This window comes from Budorcas taxicolor, chromosome 17 (assembly GCF_023091745.1).
Source record: "Budorcas taxicolor isolate Tak-1 chromosome 17, Takin1.1, whole genome shotgun sequence".
Classification (NCBI taxonomy): domain Eukaryota; kingdom Metazoa; phylum Chordata; class Mammalia; order Artiodactyla; family Bovidae; genus Budorcas; species Budorcas taxicolor.
Genome location: NC_068926.1, coordinates 5,649,529 through 5,671,508, shown reverse-complemented (window position 1 = coordinate 5,671,508; position 21,980 = coordinate 5,649,529). Strand labels below are relative to the sequence as shown.

At 44.7% G+C, this 21,980-nt stretch overlaps 1 protein-coding gene across 1 annotated transcript in view; it reads right to left on the bottom strand.

Annotated features, from left to right (window-relative positions):
- Positions 1-21,980, bottom strand: part of TMEM154 (transmembrane protein 154) — a 49,372-nt gene that overhangs the window by 8,410 nt on the left and 18,982 nt on the right. Inside the window, exons 2-6 of the mRNA XM_052655024.1 lie at positions 16,263-16,520; positions 16,134-16,172; positions 7,565-7,592; positions 6,300-6,385; positions 4,287-4,347 (exon numbers count right to left, since the gene is read on the bottom strand). Of these exons, the coding sequence (XP_052510984.1) occupies positions 4,287-4,347; positions 6,300-6,385; positions 7,565-7,592; positions 16,134-16,172; positions 16,263-16,520 (472 nt within the window). The remainder of the gene's footprint in view (positions 1-4,286; positions 4,348-6,299; positions 6,386-7,564; positions 7,593-16,133; positions 16,173-16,262; positions 16,521-21,980) is intronic.

Genomic DNA, 21,980 nt, shown 5'->3' with positions numbered 1-21,980 from the left:
GGTCCCATCACTTCATGGAAAATAGATGGGGAAACAGTGTCAGACTTTATTTTGGGGGGCTCCAAAATCACTGCAGACGGTGATTGCAGCCATGAAATTAGAAGACACTTACTCCTTGGATGGAAAGTTATGACCAACCTGCTAAGTCACTTCAGTCGTGTCCAACTCTGTGCGACCCCATAGACGGCAGCCCACCAGGCTCCCCCGTCCGTGGAATTCTCCAGGCAAGAACACTGGAGTGGGTTGCCATTTCCTTCTCCAATGCATGAAAGTGAAAAGTGAAAGTGAAGTCACTCAGTCCTAGATAGCATATTAAAAAGCAGAGACAGTACTTTGCCAACAAAGGTCCGTCTAGCCAAGGCCATGGTTTTTCCAGTAGTCATGTATGGATGTGAGAGTTGGACTATAAAGAAAGCTGAACACCAAAAAATTGATGCTTTAGAACTGTGGTGTTGGAGAAGACTCTTGGGAGTCCCTTGAACTGCAAGGAGATCCAACCAGTCCATCCTAAAGGAGATCAGTCCTGGGTGTTCATTGGAAGGACTGATGCTAAAGTTGAAACTCCAATACTTTGGTCACCTGATGCGGAGAACTGACTCATTAGAAAAGACCCTGATGCTGGGAAAGATTGAGGGCAGGAGAAGAAGGGGACAACAGAGGATGAGATGGCTGGATGGCATCACTGACTCAATGGACATGAGTTTGGGTAAACTCCGGGAGTTGGTGATGGACAGGGAGGCCTGGCGTGCTGCGGTCCATGGGGTGGCAAAGAGTCGGACACGACTGAGCAACTGAACTGAACTGAACTGCATTTTCTAAAGCAGTAGAATCATTTGTATATTGCTTAGATGGTAAAGGAAGAAACCACTGGGGAACTTTGTAGGTGATGGTGTGTCAAAAGAGGCTAACTGTAAGAAAGGTCCCACCCTGGCGAGGGTGTCAACAGTGGGGAGGGCTGTGTATATGGGGACCAGGGTGTACGGGATTTCTCTGTACTTCTGTTTGATTTTGCTGGGAACCTAAATTTGCTCAAAATAGAAGATTAAAAAAAAAAAAAAGCTGACTGGAAGAGATGGAGAGAACTATTGCCAGAGCATAAAAGAAATCATTTCATTTGCATGGTGCTTTGAAACTCCCAAAATGTTTTTTTCTCTCTTAAGATTCTGTAAAACTAGGAGGACAGGTGGCATTATATCCATTTTTCAAGATAAGAAGATCGAACCTTACAAAATTCAGGTGACTTGTCTTAGTACAAAGAACAAATGAGCATCCAAATCAGGTCTTCAAACCAGCCATCTGATCTAAGTCCAAAGATCAATGCAGTTGCCACCTATATCTCTAACGATTCACAACGTGTCAGAGAAAAAAAGGACCTTCTTTCTGTTCTGGTTTAGATATTCCAAATAAATGTTTCATCAATTATCAATATAATGAGGACAATTTAAAAAAGAGAGATGTAAACAAAATCATGATGGAAAAGAAAGATTATACAAACTATGAGATAATCCAAAATAGGCACCCTTTCAGACCCTCCAAACTTCTAAGATGGCTATTCTAAAATCATCAACATGAATGGAACCTATCCTGAAGGTGGATGGGGAACTTAGTCTCCAGATCATTCCTAGGGGATTTAAAAAATTCATGATTTCTCAGGATTAGAAAGCTCCAAAAAGAAGTCCCCAGGGGAACCAGGGGCAAAAATAATGCTTCAGGTAGTAGATGAGCCTCAGCCTTGGGACACAGGCTCGTTAACCCAAAAGGCAATGAGTTTATGTACATCAATTCTAACTTTTTAATAATAATTAAGAGCAACTAACTAAGAGCTAATCTTGTACCAAGGTTTGTTCTAAGTGCTTTGTACTCTTATGGATTTTAGTGAATAAAAATTAAATTTGCTTTGCAATATCAAGATACCCTTTGGAGTAATCAGACAGTGTCTCCAACACCAAAGACGGGACTTGCCACTTTCAGTTCTATAACTCTGGTCCTGGCTTCATCAAGAAAGAATGAAGTGATGGGCTGAGAGCTGTCTTGTGAATTAAAACAGAAAGCTCTGGACCAACAGAGGAATGCAGACATTCCCTTTAAAAACAATAATTGAGTATAAACCAGCTCTCCAAATAGGTTAAAGCTCTTTGCCTTATAGGTGAAATCTGGTAGAACTCATTTCAGAGACCAGCCTCTCAATGTTTCAAAGAAGTGTTACTTCTAAAAAGCTTTTACCATCATACAATTTCTAAGTCTCTTCTGTTGCCAATAATTTCAGAGAATAAGAGGCAGGAATATAAAAACCAATGGCATTTCACATCTTTAGAGGGTGCCCATCAGAGATTCAATAAGATACTTACAGGGGTTTAATGGTGATCTGAGCCCTATACTGGGCACACATAGATGTTCATTTTAGGTAAAAATGCAAGGAAAATATTTCTTGGTAATGGGCTTTGTGAAGTCTCACTAGCATATTTTCTTTTATCTGCTTGGTAATGTCTGATAACTCATTTAAACAGGATAAACTCTTTCCTGGACCAGTGATGAGTTTTAATATGCAAGCACCTACAGAGGTAACAATGACATCTACAACAAGATGTAGGTTCTGCATCAGAGCGGAGGTTTGACCCACTAAGACTAAGACGGTGGTGGCCTGACTTCCCAGGCAAGGTTTAGCGGAAGAAGCAGAACAAGCCAGACAAACATCTGACTGCCTCAATCACTGTCTAGTAACCAGTCTTTCCCTGTGACCTGCTGGTTTCAGGAACTGCTTATGAAAGGTGACTACATTCTGGACCCAATTATGGTGACTAGGGTAGGCCCTCTGGTTGACCTGGAGGGAGACGGGGTGGGTATTTACGCTGCTTTGACAATTTATTCTGATGGAAGTCTGACATCTCAGTTACGCGCTCAGTCAAGTTCCCCGCTCACTGCTCATCTTAGTCACCCCATCAACAATTCAGCGCCCCTGCCCCACCAAATCACAGCCATGCTCTACAGAGCAAGTCCCTGACTTGCTGAATCATCAATCCTATTTCCTACCAGCACGTCCCAAGTCTTGACTGAGAATTCTCTGAGCAAAAACACCCAAACGTGATCATTTCTATCCTCACAAAAGAGAAATTTGTGGAGGGCTGAAGAACACGCCTGCCCTCGTGCACTAAAATTTTCTATCGAGCAGAGCCACCTAGTGGTAGCACAGAATATGGGCTTTTGTTCAGCTCAGTTCAGCTCAGTCGCCCAGTCTTGTCTGACTCTGTGTGACACCATGGACTGCAGCACGCCCAGTCCATCACCAGCACCGGGAGTTTACTTAAACTCATGTCCATTGAGTCGGTGATGCCATCCAACCATCTCATCCTCTGTCGTCCCCTTCTCCTCCCGCCTTCAATCTTTCCCAGCGTCAGGGTCCTTACCAGTGAGTCAGTTCTTCGCATCAGCTGGCCACAGTACTGAAGTTTTAAAATTCTCATTTAATTTCTCTCCCCTGGTGGCTCAGATGGTAAAGAATCCTCCCGCAATGTGGGAGACATGGGTTTGATCCCTGGGCCGGGAAGATCCCTTGAAGGAGGGAATAGCAACCCACTGGAGAAGGCAATGGCACCCCACTCCAGCACTCTTGCCTGGAAAATCCCATGGATAGAGGAGCCTGGTAGGCTGCAGTCCATGGGGTCGCAAACAGTCGGACACGACTGAGCGACTTCACTTTCACTTTTCACTTTCATGCATTGGAGAAGGAAATGGCGACCCACTCCAGTATTCTTGCCTGGAGAATCCCAAGGAGAGAGGTGCCTGGGGGACTACAGTCCGTGGGGTCACAAAGAGTTGGACACGACTGAACTACTAACACGAAGAACAATCCAACCTAAGTGGGGTTTTCTTTTCTTTTGTTTGTTATACGTTCATTTTTACTCACTCTTGTTCAGTTATCCGGTGGAGATTGTCACCTCCATCTGTTTTCTTGACCAAACATCTATTCATCCAAGATAAATAAACCTACAGTTTGTTATAACCAGAAACTTTTAGGACTAAAGCAGATGCCTACTCAACAGTGTCTCTTTAGAAGGCCAAGAAAACAAGTACTAATTTATTTCTAAAGATAAAGAATCACTAAGATATTTACTTTGTACTTTTCTATTTTCCATAACTCACACTTCCATTTCTCCACAAGACACCAATGTACGCCCATGAAAATGGTCACATAAAATTTATAGGCACAGAGAAGGTAAGTGAAAGTCCTCAGCTGTGGCCTCCAACCCCCCTCCCCCACTCACATATGTGGTAGAAACAAGAAATACCTTGGGTTGTTGTGGTTTGGTTCCTTTTCTTCCTCTAAAGTAGGTAAACATTCATAGTCAGCTAGGACAGAAGAAAACCAGGCTCATTATTAGTCACTGAAATTCTACTTTTTATCCACAAGACTCATGCAGTTGAACATCATATCTCTCTGATCTGTTACTTGTGCAGAAATAGCCTCACCAGGGAATTTCAGAGGTTAAAAGATTAATCATGGCAAGGCTCTTGAAATGGAAAAAGCACTAATGGGGCAGATGCAAGACTTCAGCATGTCTCTGGCCTCAGAGGAGAAGGGCACAATTCATCACTGCTTGGTTGTTCAGCCGCCGAACAACCCCCCAGGGGCTCCAAAGACTAGAATCTGCACAGTTCAGGGTAGACGCTGGAATAAAACAGCTTCACCGAGGTTCTGCGGTGGCTGCAGAATGAGTTCAGTCAGGAGCAAGAAGCAGGTAAAGTGGGGAACAACCGACCTTCTTAAAGCCATCAGAATTTCCTCCCGTTACATGCCTGCTGTTTTCAAGGGAGGGAAACCTGCTCGATCTATCACCGACGCGTCAAAACAACTCTCTTCTTTAGTTGTCAAATGGAAATGGTTTTAGTGATTGTAACAGGACCATGACTTGTATTGCAATTATCTCAGCCACAAAAAAGGAAATACACCAAAATATTGAGATTATCTCTGGGTGGTGGAAATTTTTTCTTCATTTTTTTTTTTTTGCATTTTCCAAATTCTGCTGTGTATGTACATTACTTTTATAAACTAAAAGCCACAAAAGGAAACTACTCTAAGGATTATCTCAGTGACTCACCCTATCCTCAAATGCTTTACCAAGCCATTCTTCCCCAAAATTGTCCATGTTAGTTAAGTAGTTTTCATCTTTTGGAATGTTCACCTTGATGAGCCTCTGGTACAAAAATTCCGATAACAAGTACCTGGTTTTTGAGAACTCCATTGTCGATTGTTGAATCTGATAAACCCCAGGTGTTTTTTTTTTTTAGATAAATTTTTTTTAAGTGGTATGATAATATAAATAGTGGATTGTATTAATTTAACATGAGCATTAAGATAATTTATTGATTTTTTTAGAGAAATTAAAAATTGAAAAAAACCCAGCTGTCATCATTTTTAAGTCCAAATATTGATTTAATGAAAAGTAAGGAACCTATGGGCTTCCCTGCTGGCTCAGTCGGTGAAGAATCTGCCTGCAATGCAGGAGACCAGGGTTCGATCCCTGGGTCTGGAAGATCTCCTGGCAAAGGAAATGGCTATGACTCCAGTATTCTTGCCTGGGAAATCCCACGGACAGAGGAGCCTGGTGGGCTATAGTCCATGGAGTTGGAAGAGTCAGACATGATTCAGCACTAAACCCCCACCAGCAAGGAATATATACTACAACTACCGTCAGATATCCACTGGAAATTAAGTTATAATGGGATGTTCATATTACTATCCCTGCTAGCACAGTCCAGTAGCACTTTCTACAATGAAGGGTGTGCTCTAGATTTGCACAGTCTAATATAATAGCCATTAGCCACAGGTGGCTGGATTGACTAGGGTATGAAGGTTTAAACTTTTACTTAGGTTTTAAAATTCCAAGTTAAATAGACATAGATGGCTAGTGCCTACAGGGCAGATCCATGTAAACTATATGTGATAAAGTTTTACATCTAAACACACATTAAAATCACAGATGTCTAAATTCTATCATATTTTGGGTAATGCCGGATGCTCACGTTTTCCAGAGTTTGGTCTCAAGAGATCTCCTCACTTGAAAAAAAAACAGTCCGTCTTCTTCTTGAAAAACTCCACTGGAGTGGCAACAACTGATGCGGTAATTAAACTATGTATTTAAGGATGGTCAGGCCCCAGCTAACTCCTTGCATGTGCCGGAAGTAAGGCAGGTGGGCTCACAGGGCCCCACCCAGGATCCAACCGCACAGTTATGAAGAGGGAGCAGCCTCCTCTTACCAGAGCACTGAGAAAACCACCTTCCGTATTCCACACCACGTACCGTTTCGATTCATGCTGTTCATCCACTTATCAAGCTCTTCCATTTCTATTTCCATCACAGAGGGTGTGTCTTCCTCAAAAATAGGGCTAGAGAGAGAAAGTCAAGAGCTTGTTGGAAAAACAAAAGACAAAACCAACATGTTTTGTGATGTGCTAAATTTTGTTTGAGGACAGCCTGGGCTGTTGGCTGTGAGGAAGCTGAACTTGATTCATCATCTTATACTCCAGGGTAATCTAGGCATTTGCTCTATTCAAGAGGACCAAACTGTAACAGGAAAAAAAGCAAAAACGAAAATAAACCTTCGTCCATTACTGATGATGGGCTGAGAGGAAGCCCAGGAGAGCTGGCTCCCCCCGAAGGTACTGAGATGAGTCTGAGGCTCCTCCAGGGAGCTGCCACATTTAGCATTTTAGCCTTGCTCAATTTCACTTCCCTATCGTTAGGGGTTTTTGATCAGCGCTCCAGGTCAGGAGGCTGATGGACCGGCCACCTTCACCACCTCGCCCTTCCATTTCCAGGCTTTCCTGCCTAGAAGAATTGGAGCCCTTATGCTCAGAAATCCAGGGCCCTTCCTGGCTGGGGCTCAGCTCTCCTGGGGGAGGGAAGAGGCCCCAGTTAATGTAGGTAGGATTGGGGGAGGGGCCCACCTGCTCTGATCCACTCGCTGCCCCCCTGCAGAGGAGGCCAGCCTAGGGTCAAAACAAGCACGGGGGAGTGTGGGGGGAGGCAGAGACACCGGTGACAGCGCCCCAGGCCACTCCTCCAGGCAGAATCCTCTCTCCCCACCCCCTCCTGCCACCTCCATTCCTCTTCCTGCCCCACTCCCCACCAGGATCTTCTTCTCAGCATACAAACTCTGGGTTTCTACTAGGTTTCCCTCTTTTAATACCAAGTAACATCTCTTCCCTGGTGATAAATTTTTTAATCAGAATAAATGAACTGATGTCCTTGAAATATACCCAGGGTCAGAATACTCAGTCACCGATGCATTTGGAATTGATGGCGGTCAGAAAAGGGCTCTTTTCTGAACAGAGGACCTTCTCCCCCGTCAGATCCCCTGTCCTGTGGTGAGGTGTGGGGACTCTGGCACATTCTCTTGGGGTTAGGGAAGTAGGAGGGCCCTGCCGGGGCTGTCAAACCAGAACTCTTGGAAATCTGGCCCTTTGATCTGCTCACCACCACCACCCTCCTCCACCAACATCCTGGTCCACCCCAAAGCTGAACTGGACACGGGCTGGGGGCGGGGGCGGGGGGGTGGGACTTACACTTTCACGTTTTCACTTCCCAGTTCATCTAAAAGACAGTAAATATAAAAGTCATGTTACTGTTCAGTATGTGTAACAACTCTTTATTTCCATATCAGCTGAAATCTCCTCTACAAAGCAGGGAAATGACTTCCAAGAGATTACATTTTGAAAGGGGCTATAGTTAACGTCTACGTCAATCGAGGGCAGATGGCCATTTTGAAATGAGGGCCCGTCTATGTGAAATCGTTCTTTTAGATCTAGTGATCCTCTGAGAGCGTTTACACAACTGCTCTCTCATCTCCTTGTGACACAGCAAACTGGACTCCGTGACCCTGTCCACTTGTCACGGAGTAGGATGTGGTGCATCCATCCCAGGCTCCCCTCGGCACCCTTCTCTCACCCTGGCTCTCTGTACGGCTGTTCCCCTCACAGCCTTCTGGTCTCAGTGAAACCAACCCCCCAAGACACAAGGACCCCTGCCAGTTGATTAATCTCTCTTCCTTTCTTGTTCTGTCTGACCTCAATCCTGGGCTAACTGAACATGAATCAACCAGAGTCCGATGACTAAAATGGTTGTGAATATGTCATCATTAAAGCACAAACTCAGGTTGTCTCTCCAGGACAAGAGAAGCTCACGGACCCCCAGCCATGGCCCACCTGGCCAGAGAATCATAAGCCAGAGACATCCTGACTCCCAAAGTCATGATTAAGAAATGGCACAGTTGATGATTGATTGCAGCCTCTTTGTTCTTCTTTAAAAACACCCCAAACTCAGCCACCAAGTTGGAGTGGATCTGAGGCTTCTCTCCTGCCCACTTTCAGGGCAACGTGTAATAAACCCTTCCTGTGCTGCAGACTCCCACTGTCAGAGCCTGGCTTCCTGTATGGCAGGCACAAGAGTCCTTTGCCCCACTACATCAGCTTTCCTCAGAGAGGCCTCCCCCATCTCCTCTGTCTGAAACAGGACACATCTTTGCCAGCTCAGCTTCTCTTTGCTCCTTGATAGTGTCTGCCACAATTTGCCATCAATCAGGTTCTCTGGTTAACTCTTCATGTCTGTCTCTCCCACTAGACCATACATAGCTCCCAAAGGGTGGGATCATGTCTGCCTTGTTCATCGCGACATCCCCCCTCATCCAGCTTGCACTGTACCCGACAAACACCCGATAGGAACTGAATAAACAAACAGGTCTTCATCTGGATCATCCAACTCTGGGTTTAAATTCGTGCCCAGTGTTTTGGATTTAGCATCTCATAATAGTGAAACTTCCAACAAGCTTGCTGTTGGTTGCTTTAGTTGAGATGCATCAGGTAACAGTCTGCAAAATGGCTTGGATACGGATCAGATTCCATATGAACATGTGGCAAGAATTAGAGCCCAGTGCCCCAGTTCAGCCTCTCTTTTGCTTGGCAGGGGAACAGATGCACCCAGAGAAACGAGGCAGTGTTGGCGAGTGAGTGGACAGCACAGCCCCACTGCACCTCTTATGATGCGAAGAACCACTGAGAAGCACACGGCTTTACAGAGAGCCCAACAGTCCAATGGTCTTGATTCTCAGCCATCAGAGGCCTCCTTTGTCCGGTGGGCAGAGGGGAGGCCCCCAGCGAGGAAGCACAACCAGCAGACACCTGGAACTGAGCTCCTGGCAGCCAGGAGCCGCTGTAATTTCCTGTGGGTTGGCAAGCTTTTAATGGCACCACTAACCCCGGGAAGCCGGGCACGGTTGCCAGTTTCACACCATCACTGCTTCCCTTTGAGGGGCTGTAGGTTGTGTCCTCCCACTCTTGGGCAAGAATCTGAAGCTTCCTGCAGACACCGGACTCCTCTGGACACTTAGACTGGGAAAGGGAGGGATGTTCACCTTATTTTTATATACATGCATTTTTCATCTAACATTTACAGGCTCTTTTCCTTAAAGGATTTTACTATAAATAAAGCTCCTATACAACCGAACCTCCTTCACAGGTGACCCACAAAAATGCCCCTGTTTGTCACTACCGCCTCCCTGCTCCCCCTCTTTCCCTGCTTAATAGCCCCTTACTAATTTCTTTCAGAACAAACGGCCCCACAGCCCGACTCTCGAGGGGGTGGATTTATCTTTCTAATCTGGGTGCCTGCAGGCTTCGCTGTGAGCTGGAGCTAGACCTGCGTGCAGATGATGGAAAAGTTTAAAAACCCATTACAGAAGTGCTCCAGATGCACCGAATGCGAAGCTCCTGTAATCAGTACTCAAACAGAGCAAAAAGCCTCCTGTGGCTTCATCTCCCCTGCTCCACGGCCATTACCCCTGCCCCGGCCGCCATGGCAACGCGAAAACATCTGGGAGGGCGCCCCCGGAGCAGAGCATTAAACCGGGAGGGAGACCAATTACCCGTCCCCTGCAATCAGGCCCTGCCCGCTCCACTCCACCTGGCCTCGTCTCTTTATTAACAGCCACCTACTCCCTGTGCGCCCCCGAGGCTCTCGCACAGCCCCCCACCTGCACTTGATTCCATTTTGCCTCCTACAGCCCTGCCATTCCCTGTCCTCCTCCGTGAGGACACTTCCTCCCCCGACAGGACGCCCCCTTGGCCCCCGGGGCCCAGCCCTGCTACTCTCCCGCTGCAGCCGTTGGGAGCAGCGCAGGGTGGGGCCGGGGCCGCAGCGCAGCAGGAGACCATCCTGCTTATCTGGCTTCCGTGCTCAACGCGAGGGGTCTTTCTGGAGAGTGAGCCGAGCCAGGTGTCCTGGAGCCACAGCCTGTTTAAAGCGATGCTTTACAGCCAGCTGTATCCCCTGCAGCTCTTTCCCAGAGAGGCAGCCCATCAAGACACCTAATAAATATTAAATAATATCAACTGCAGATCTAATGCCTGCGAGTCTGGGGAGAAGGGCCATTATACATCGAGTCACTCCATAGCCTTCCCTTTGCCCGGACACGGAACAGGCAGGGCCAAAGCAAAAAGGGTGATTCCCCTGAAGGTGAAGTATTCTTTCCAAAAATGTTGGCCAAATGCTCCCCAGCTGTCAAATTTCAAGACATTTCTTGGTGTGGAAGAATACATCAGGCTGTAGTCTATTCCTAAGCACAGGACATCCTCTCTGACCTGCCACAAAATGTTCCTTTGAGAACTTTCCAAGCAACATGCTGGTCTGACCCAGTATGACAGTTTTATTTTTCCTGGAAAGATAAACAGAAAATATATTTAAATCAAATTCTGTTCATTTAAATAGTCTCCTTCTACTGCCTTGTATTATAATGTTAAATATGAATGGGTGGATTTTGGTGGGCAGTGTTTGTGAATTTTTTTAGCTGTCTGAAGAGAGATTCATCGTTAACCATCTGTACCTATATTAAAGGAATGGTGAGTAAAAGATATTCAAATACAGCTCTCTTGACCTAGAATGTCGGTGATAAGCAACTGCTTTGAAATTCTAAGTTTCCATTTGTGTTTTCTTAAGGTGAGGCACATTTAAAGTAAAAACAATGTGCCAATTTGTGTTAAGAATAATGTGCAAATTTACTTTTACCTCTGAGAATGTATTCTCTAAAAAAAGTTCTCACATCCTTTCATCAGCTCATCTCTGCAATACACATTTATTGAGCAGCTATTAATGTGTTGGGGAAGGCACTCTGGGAGATAAAGGGGTAAAAATAATTAGCTTCCACTTACAATATGCCACCTACTGTTTTTTTCTAAGTGCTTTACATAAGTGAATCCACTTAATTCTCCCAACAACTCTATGAGGTGGTACTGAGTTTTGCCCATTTAACAGATGAGGAAACTGAACCAGAGGTTATAAAACTAGGACATAGAAAAGCCAGTTAGGCAGAGTATTCCAGAATCTGTCCCAATAACCTTCCTGCCACTCTAGTCCACAAGATGAAAAGACAAGTTCCTGGTTCTTTTGGACCTTAAGCAGAACATCACCCAGTAAGAAAGAGAGACCCAAAAAAGGGAAGTCACCAGCTGATGACAGTATTCACGACTGTGCAAAGTAAGTGTGAACACAGTCAAGAGGTGGTGATTAATTCTGCCTGGGGTCTGAGTACTCAGCTCTTCATAAAAACCTTAGAACTGCGCATTGTAGAATGGGGTGGCAGTCTGCCAAGCAGCCAAGAAGGAAATTCCAGACAGAAGACACACCATCAACCAGGTACGGAGGCCTTAGGGAAGGGAGCGGCACAAACCCGTGGACCCTGTCCAAGGTCAGTGCTCACTTGTGAATGGCTTTTGAATCTTGAGCGTCTCGAAATGAAGTTCAGTGAAAAATCCCTTTCTGGATTCAGTGCCTTAGAGGAAGACCATTTGACTAGTCAACCCCAAACTCCCCCGACCCCAGGACTCTGTTAGCTAAGACCAGCTGTAGCCTATGCTTTGGGCAGGAAATTCTACTTCCCCTACATTTTTTTTGTTTTTGTTTTTATTTGGCTATGCTGGGTCTTAGTTACAGCATGGGGCTCTCATGCCCTGACCAGGGATCGAGCCAGAGCCCTGCGCACTGGGAGCATGGAGTCTTAGCCACTGGACCACTTGGGAAGTCCTACTTTCCTTAAGTTGAAAAAAAAAAAAAGATCCAGGCATCTCTGCTTTTTCTTTTTCTCTGGCTTACAAAAGAGCTGCCACGTGATCACTGTTCTTAGGTCACCCCGAAATTGCAAGCAGTGGGAAAACGTGTATTTCCTACTTTCTTGGAATCTATTACATCAGTCCTTGCCATGAAAGGTAATGCGCTTCAGTGCTTCCTTCCCAGTTCACGTCTGCCCTACCTGTGGGCATAATGGAAAATGACCATTTACAGCTCTGCGAGAGCTTAAAGCTTCTCTTGGTACAAGGACGGTGTGGGGACCTGCCGGCCTAAGGCATGCCCTCAAAGACAGGGGACCCCTGTTAGTGGATGTGAAAGACAAAAAGTGAGTTTTGTATGCACATATAAATATACATCTTATCACCCTTGAGTGATTTTTGGAATGTCTAAAGGCTTCAAATTGAAAATCTAATTGGAGTCATTTTTAGCAACATAAGCCAAAAGTACCCAAGTTGGCTTTGGACCCAGAACCATCCCCAAACCTTGTATTTGAAAGTCCTGCCATTGGAAGTGAATCTTCTCAGAGTGTATCACTGACCCAGGGAATGATCTATCAGCTTGGTTTACTACTAATGGTTTACTATTTACATCTTTAGCCGATTAGGAATTTCATTTTAAAAGTGAGCATAGTTTCAATAGGACTAAGAACCATGCTTTACCCAGGCTTTTTCAAGATCAAATGGGTGTGTGGCATGGTAGAGAAAACAGTGCCTGTGACAAAACACAGATGGAAGAATCCTCTCCCTGTGGAGATGGCTCAAGGACGCCAGCCTGGCCACCAGGCCCCCAGTTGAACCCACTGCTTCACCAGCTTGACCATCTCCTCCAAAGGTCAGAAAGCATTACACTGACCAGTTCAGCTCAGTACAGTTCAGTCACTCAGTCGTATCCAACTCTTTGCGACCCCATGGACTGCAGCAGGTCAGGCTTCCCTGTCCATCACGAACTCCTGGAGTTTAATCAAACTCATGTCCATTGAGTCCGTGATGCCATCCAACCATCCCATCCTCTGTCGTCCCCTTCTCCCTCTGCCTTCAATCTTGCCCAGCATCAGGGTCTTTTCAAATGAGTCAGTTCTTCGCATCAGGTGGCCAGAGTATTGGAGTTTCAGCTTCAGCATAAGTCCTTCCAATGAACACCCAGGACTGATCTCCTTTAGGATGGACTGGTTGGATCTCCTTGCAGTCAAAGGGAGTCTCAAGAGTCTTCTCCAACACCACAGTTCACAAGCATCAATTCTTCAGCACTCAGCTCTCTTCACAGTCCAACTCTCACATCCAAACATGACCACTGGAAAAACCATAGCTTTGACTAGATGGACCTTTGTTGGCAAAGCAATGTCTCTGCTTTTGAATATACTCTCTAGGTTGGTCATAGCTTGTCTTCCAAGGAGCAAGTATCTTAATTTCATGGCTGCAGTCACCATGTGATTATGGAGCCCAAAAAATATAAAGTCTGTCACTGTTCCCACTGTTTCCCCATCTATTTGCCATGAAGTGATGGGACCAGATGCCATGATCTTCGTTTTCTGAATGTTGAGCTTTAAGCCAACTTTTTCACTCTCCTCTTTCACTTTCATCAAGAGGCTTTTGAGTTCCTCCTCACTTTCTGCCATAAGGGTGGTGTCATCTGCATATCTGAGGTTATTGATATTTCTCCCGGCAATCTTGATTCCAGCTTGTGCTTCTTCCAGCCCAGCGTTTCTCATGATGTACTCTGCATAGAAGTTAAATAAGCAGGGTGACAATATACAGCCTTGATGTACTCCTTTTCCAATTTGGAACCAGTCTGTTGTTCCATGTCCAGTTCTAACTGTTGCTTCCTGACCTGCATATAGATTTCTCAAGAGGCAGGTCAGGTGGTCTGGTACTTCCATCTCTTTCAGAATTTTCCACAGTTTGTCATGATCCACATAGTCAAAGGCTTTAGCATAGTCAATAAAGCAGAAGCAGATGTTTTTTTGGAACTCTCTTGGTTTTTTGATGATCCAACGAATTTTGGCAATTTGACCTCTGATTCCTCTGCCTTTTCTAAATCCTGCTTGAACATCTGGAGGTTCACAGTTCATGTACTGTTGAAGCCTGGCTTGGAGAATTTTGAGCATTACTTTACTAGCATGTGAGATGAGGGCAATTGGGCGGTAGTTTGAACATTCTTTAGCATTGACTTTCTTTGGGATTGGAATGAAAACGGACCTTTTCCAGTCCCGTGGCCACTGCTGAGTTTTCCAAATTTGCTGGCATACTGAGTGTAGCACTTTCACAGAATCATCTTTTAGGATTTGAAATAGCTCAATTGGAATTCCATCACCTCCACTAGCTTTGTTCGTAGTGATGCTTCTTAAGGTCCACTTGACTTCACATTCCAGGATGTCTGGCTCTAGGTGAGTGATCACACCATTGTGATTATCTTGGTTGTGAAGATCTTTTTTGTACAGTTCTTCTGCGTATTCTTGCTGCCTCTTCTTAATGTCTTCTGCTTCTGTTAGGTCCATACCATTTCTGTCCTTTATTGTGCCCTTCTTTGCATGAAATGTTCCCTAGGTATCTCTAATTTTCTTGAAGAGATCTCTAGTCTTTCCCATTCTGTTGTTTTCCTCTATTTCTTTGCACTGATCACTAAGGAAGGCTTTCTTCTCTCTCCTTGCTATTCTTTGGAACTCTGCATTCAAATGGGTATATCTTTCCATTTCTCCTTTGCTTTTCACTTCTCTTTTCTCAGCTATTTGTAAGACCTCCAGAGACAGCCATTTTCTTTTTCGCATTTCTTTTTCTCGGGGATGGTCTTGATCCCTGTCTTCTGTACAATGTCATGAATCTGTCCATAGTTCTTCAGGCATTCTATCAGATCTAATCCCTTCAATCTATTTCTCACTTCCACCGAATAATCATAAGGGATTTGATTTAGGTCATACCTAAATGGGCTAGTGGTTTTCCCTACTTTCTTCAATTTAAGTCTGAATTTTGCAGTAAGGAGTTCATGATCTGAGCCACAGTCAGCTCCTGGTCTTGTTTTTGCTGACTGTATAGAGCTTCTCCATCTTCGGCTGCAAAGGATATAATCAGTCTGATTTCGGTGTTGACCATCTGGTGACGTCCATGTGTAGAGTCTTTTCTTGTGTTGTTGGAAGAGGGTGTTTGCTATGACCAGTGCGTTCTCTTGGCAAAACTCTATTAGCCTTTGCCCTACTTCATTCTGTACTCCAAGGCCAAATTTGCCTGTTACTCCAAGCGTTTCTTGACTTCTTACTTTTGTATTCCAGTCCCCTATAATGAAAAGGACATCTTTTTTGGGTGTTAGTTCTAGAAGGTCTTGTAGGTCTTCATAGAACTGTTCCACTTCAGCTTCTTCAGCGTTACTGGTCGGGGCATAGACTTGGATTACTGTGATACTGAATGGTTTGCCTTGGAAATGAACAGAGATCACTCTGTCGTTTTTGAGATTGCCTCCAAGTACTGCATTTCAGACTCTTTTGTTGTCTATGATGGCTACTCCATTTCTTCTCAGGGATTTTTCCCCACAGTAGTAGATATAATGGTCATCTGAGTGATGACCATCTGGTCATTCACTCATTCCAGTCCATTTTAGTTCGCTGATTCCTAAAATGTCAATGTTCACTCTAGCCATCTCCTGTTTGACCACTTCCAATTTACCCTGATTCATGACCTAACATTCCAGGTTCCTATGCAATATTGCTCCTTACAGCATCAGACTTTGCTTCTATCACCAGTCACATCCACAACTGAGTATACTAACGAACACTGGCCCAAATTACATAAGGCCCTCACCCAGGTTAGATACAGAGATGGAAGCTGTGTGTTTCAATTTTCAGTTTAGGCTGAAGGCATTTTCTGTTTCTTTTTTTAAATAGAAAGGTATATGACCTTTCTAAATTCTGGAAAATGTAACTGAAACAAGTCATCACTCAGTATTTTATGTAGTTGCTTCACTTAAAAACATCTCAGTTTCTTTGCCCACCCCATCCCATCTCCAGGCAGGTGTTAGAATAATACTCACGTGTCTGTAAAACACTCTGAGATCCTTGGCTAGAGGGCTCTGTGTGGAAGCAGAAAGCATTGTGTTTTATCAATTATTCATGAACACATGGAGCAGTTGTCTAGAAATGAGAACAGGCAAAATATTTACCTTGTTTATTCCTTTTTCTTTTATGGTATATTACAAGGAGTATCGCTGATAGAAGCAGGAGAGACAGTAAAATCACTGGGATCAACACCATTAATATAAACTCTAACTGGTCTGTGTCTTCGTCAATAAGGGTAGAATTTATATTGGTGATGGAAGGTTCTGTGGTCACTGAAGCAAGTGTGCTTAGAGCCTCTGACTCTTCATCCAGGCCTCCCGTGCCTGGGGGCACGTCTCCTGACAGTTCTGTATCTTCCTCTCCTGTGGGAACACATACAAAATTGAGACTGTCATGGAGACGAAGCTAGTACGTTATGTTTTCAATGATCTGAAACTTACTCTCCATGCATCCAGTGAGAAACTTGATCCACTGGATTTGGTCTTCCAGTTCAGCATGACACAGAGTATTGATTGAACATAAATGGAGCTCAAGCTGGGAGTACATTCAACGTGGAACCAGAAGCCAGAGATAAATCTCCCACAAAGGCAGGCGGTTCAGAGGTACTTCAGCAAAGGGCACTGAGAAGCTTGGCAGTGTCTAGCAGAATATTCCAGGATATCCTATAGGGTATCCTAATAATATTTCTGAATAAATCTAAATTCCAACTTCCTGAGAGTTAAGCACTCATTACATAACACTTTTAGGTAAAGGAAATGGACTGTGTCCTAATTTTTTTTTTTTTAACAAAAGGTTTCCTACCAATGGAAATGAATTCTTTCAAAATGGGGTGACTGATCCAATGTCAATGTCAGGCCTCAGTTCTGCAGGGAACTGAGTCTGCCTCTGAAATGATCTCACAGAAATCCTGAAATGATCTAGATAAAAACACAGTGCATGGGGGTTTCATTGGTGGCTCAGGGGTAGAGAATCCTCCCGCCAGTGCAGGAGACACGGGTTCGATCCCTGATCCAGGAAGTCTCTCACATGCCAAGGAGCAACCAAGCTCATGCACCACAGCTCCTGAGCCTGTACTCTAAGCTCTGGGGACGCCACTGTTGAGCCCACTTCCTCAACTGCTGATGCCCTCGGGCCCTAGAGCCTGTGCTCCGCAACGAGAGAAGCCGCTGCAATGAGAAACCTGTGCACCACAACTAGAGAGCATAGTCCCTGCCCTCCGCAGCTAGAGGAAGCTCTTGCAGGAGCAAAGACCCAACACGGACAAAAATAAACAAATAGATGTTTTTAAAAATACCATGTGTATTTTTCTCGTAAAGTGAAATTCTCAAGGGGATGTTCCCTTAGAAACTAAGGAAACTGCACCAACATTTAAATTTACTGCAGAATATGACTCTTTAGAGCCTGCCCTATTAATAGGCTTATTCTGTTGGGACTTTGGATTGTATCGGAAAACCATCCTTTGGCTCATCACAGGACAGGAAAGGACTAGTAGCTAGGGGATTATTTGAAAAAATCCTGCCTCGCCTGGCTCTGTTGTGACCATGGTCGGCTTTTCCTCCCATCGTGGTACTACGGCATTGCTTATCATTCAGGTGGGACCCGCTGTGAAAAGGAGCATATTAGCTGAGGCTGCAACAATGAGATAATTTACATGAAAGTTCCTCCTAAGGTGAAAGGCACTCTTCAGATGAAGATGTCCACTGCCTGAAGCCACGCTCAGTACTGCAGGTTAGGCCACCTCCCAGAGAACGACCGACTGGCCATAGCATGGCCAGCTTAGGCCTTAGCTCTCCACATGTCTGCATGACAATCATTTATAAAAATATTTGTTTGATCACAGTCTAATTTTTCAGTTATATAAACACTTCCATTTCCCCAAGACCAGGGGATCCACTTAGTAATCATATCAGTCAATGCCACCCCAAACAATCAGAATCAATTCCAAATTGCTAAGTAACTGGTATTCCTCATGCGTATACACCAAAAGCAGGGCTCAAAAAATATCTACCATTTATTGACTTCTGCCTTCAGGGTTAAGTGACCTCGTTCTACATTTATGTCTTTGAAATAAGGTAAGTCAATAATGTATTCGTTAAAAGATTTGACATATCCCCCTGTTTGCAGAACTAGTGAATCAAGCATCATTCTTCACTGGTAACCTCAGCCAGCGAAGACGGTATGCCGCGAGGGGAACGGTGGGCCACAGGGACAGTGGCACACAGACGCCTGTGGCTGGTGACCACAGCCCCATTCCTTGAGGTCGGCGCTGAGGACCTTCCCCCAATACCCAGAGCTCCTTTGTATTTATTTCCTTCTGCCACTGCTATTGCTACTGCTACTGCTTCACACTGACTTTTACAAATGATTTACTGAAAGCCGAGTCTTGTGCTCTGCCTTGTGCCCAGATTATCTCATTCTGCTCCCATCATTTTTTCAGATAGCAGCTGGGGCAGGGAGGTTACACAACCAGCCCACACCCACAAAGTTGTCATGGAGGAGTGAAGATTTAAACCCTGGAGGGCTGGGAGAAGAATGTGAGCTTGGAACCTCACATGGTGCTTTCCTTCCCACCAGGCAGGAATGGAGTGATTACAAATGATGAGGTGGTGACCGAGAGAGGGAGCCTCACGCTCTTGCCCCTCAGCCCACAAGAAGGCAGATTTCTGGCACAGAGGGAGGGGAGGGCTCTCACTGGGCTCCTGGGGCCAGGCGGCTATGAGCAGGACTGCCCAGAAGGGCAGGATCCTTCCAGCCTCTCCACGGAAGGCAGACAAATTCCCAGTAGGACACTCAGCACTCTGAGTCACATCTGACCTGTTGCTCCAGAAAAGGAGAGAATTGGAAAAGAAATAAGCTAGCAAGAATAATGAGGGTGTTGGACAATCAGGCATGAAAGAGAAATGGAGAAGCTCACAGATGGTCCTGGGTTGTGCACATTTCTTTCTTAGCACAAGTGACAAGGCTGGTGACAAGTGGCTCTTAGTGGCATTCTGGGGTGAAATTTCCCCCCAGTACTCCTCACATACACTCTAACACGTTTTCGATTTAACCATCATTTACTCTCTCTGATTCTTTAGCGATTATTTAAATAAATGAGTCAAGGGTTCTCTGTGTGTGCTTTTTCTTTACCCTGCAAGTCTTCATCTTCACACACTCCTGTAACAACCTTCCTCATACCCTGCCCTCCCCAAACAATACTGTGATAGCTGCAAATAATAAATAACAGTCATTTATTAGATGTTGATAGAGTATGCTGGTACCAGGATAAATATGCACCATCTGACAATCTCCCCAAGTTCATTGTTCACAATACAAACAAAGAAACAGTCTCAAATGTCTCGCCCGGTGGCATAACTCTGGTATTTATGCTGGCAGTTCTACTGATACACAGGATTTCTTTTTAAAACTGTTATTGAAGTACAAAGAACAGCAAGGAGAGATAAGAAAGACTTCTCAGTGATCAATGCAAAGAAACAGAGGAAAACAATAGAATGGGAAAGACTAGAGATCTCTTCAAGAAAATTAGAGATACCTAGGGAACATTTCATACAAGATGGGCACAATAAAGGACAGAAATGGTATATACCTAACAGAAGCAGAAGATATTAAGAAGAGGTGGCAAGAATACACAGAATTGTACAAAAAAGATCTTCACGACCCAGATAATCACAATGGTGTGATCACTCACCTAGAGCCAGACATCCTGGAATGTGAAGTCAAGTGGGCCTTAGGAAGCATCACTACAAATAAAGCTGGTGGAGGTGATGGAATTCCAGATGAGCTGTTTCAAATCCTGAAAGATGATGCTGTGGAAGTGCTGCACTCAATATGAGGAAATTTGGAAAACTCAGCAGTGGCCACAGGACTGGAAAAGGTCAGTTTTCATTCCAGTCCCAAAGAAAGGCAATGCCAAAGAATACCGCTCAATTGCACTCATCTCACACACTAGTAAAGTAATGCTCAAAATTCTCCAAGCCAGGTTTCATCAGTACATGAACTGTGTTCAAGCTGGATTTAGGCAGAGAAGTCAGAGATCAAATTGACAATGGATCATCGATAAAGCAAGAGTGTTCCAGAAAAACATCTATTTTTGCTTTATTGACTATACCAAAGCCTTTGACTGTGTGGATCATGACAAACTGTGAGATGGGAATACCAGATCATCTGACCTGCCCCTAAGAAACCTGTATGCAGGTCAAGAAACAACAGTTAGAATCGGACATGGAACAACAGACTGGTTCCAAATCGGGAAAGGAGTACATCAAGGCTGTATATTGTCACCCTGCTTATTTAACTTATATGCACAATTGCACTCATCTCACACACTAGTAAAGTAATGCTCTAAATCCTCCAAGCCAGGCTTCAGCAGTATATGAACCGTGAACTTCCAGATGTTCAAGCTGGTTTTAGAAAAAGCAGAGGAACTAGAGATCAAATTGCCAACATCCGCTGGATCATCGAAAAAGCAAGAGTTCCAGAAAAACATCTATTTCTGCTTTATTGACTATGCCAAAGCCTTTGACGGTGTGGATCACAATAAACTGTGGAAAATTCTGAAAGAGACGGGAATACCAGACCACCTGACCTGCCTCTTGAGAAACCTATATGCAGGTCAGGAAGCAACAGTTAGAACTGGACATGGAACAACAGACTGGTTCCAAATAGGAAAAGGAGTATCTCAAGGCTGTATATTGTCACCCTGCTTATTTAACTTCTATGCAGAGTACATCATGAGAAACACTGGGCTGGAAGAAACACAAGCTGGAATCAAGATTGCCAGCAGAAATATCAATAACCTCAGATATGCAGATGATACCACCCTTATGGCAGAAAGTGAGGAGGAACTCAAAAGCCTCTTTATGAAAGTGAAAGAGGAGAGTGAAAAAGTTGGCTTAAAGCTCAACATTCAGAAAACGAAGATCATGGCATCTGGTCCCATCACTTCATGGGAAATAGACGGGGAAACAGTGGAAAGTGGCTGACTTTATTTTGGGGGGCTCTACAATTCCTGCAGATGGTGACTGCAGCCATGAAATTAAGACACTTGCTCCTTGGAAGGAAAGTTATGACCAACCTAGATAGCATATTCAAAAGCAGAGACATTACTTTGCCAACAAAGGTCCATCTAGTCAAAGCTATGGTTTTTTCCAGTAGTCATGTATGGATGTGAGAGTTGGACTATAAAGAAAGCTGAGCACCAAAGAATTGATGCTTTTGAACTGTGATGTTGGAGAAGACTCCTGAGAGTCCCTTGGACTGCAAGGAGATCCAACCAGTCCTGAATATTCATTGGAAGGACTGATGTTGAAGCTGAAATTTAATACTTTGGCTACCCGATGCAAAGAACTGAGTCATTTGAAAAGACCCTAATTCTGGGCAAGATTGAAGGCGGGAGGAGAAGGGGACAACAGAGGATGAGATGGGTGGAGGGCATCACCAACTCAATGGACATGAGTTTGAGTGAACTCCAGGAGTTGGTGATGGGCAGGGAGGCCTGGCGTGCTACAGTCCGTGGGGTCACAAAAAGTCGGACACGACTGAGTGACTGAACTGAACAGTCGATTTACAATGTTGTGTTGATGTCTGCTGTGCAGCAGAGTGACTCAATCATACACACATACATTCTTGTCCACTATCGCTTGTCATTGGCTATTCAGTGTAGTGGGACTTCATTGTTTACCCACTCTGCGTATAATGGTTTGCGTCCATTGATCCCACAGTCCCAGTCCTCCCTCCTCCCCTTCTCCCCTTGGCAACCCTCGGCCTGTGCCCTGTGGCTGTGTGTCTGTGTCTCTCTGTGCATGAGTGCATGTGCGTCACGG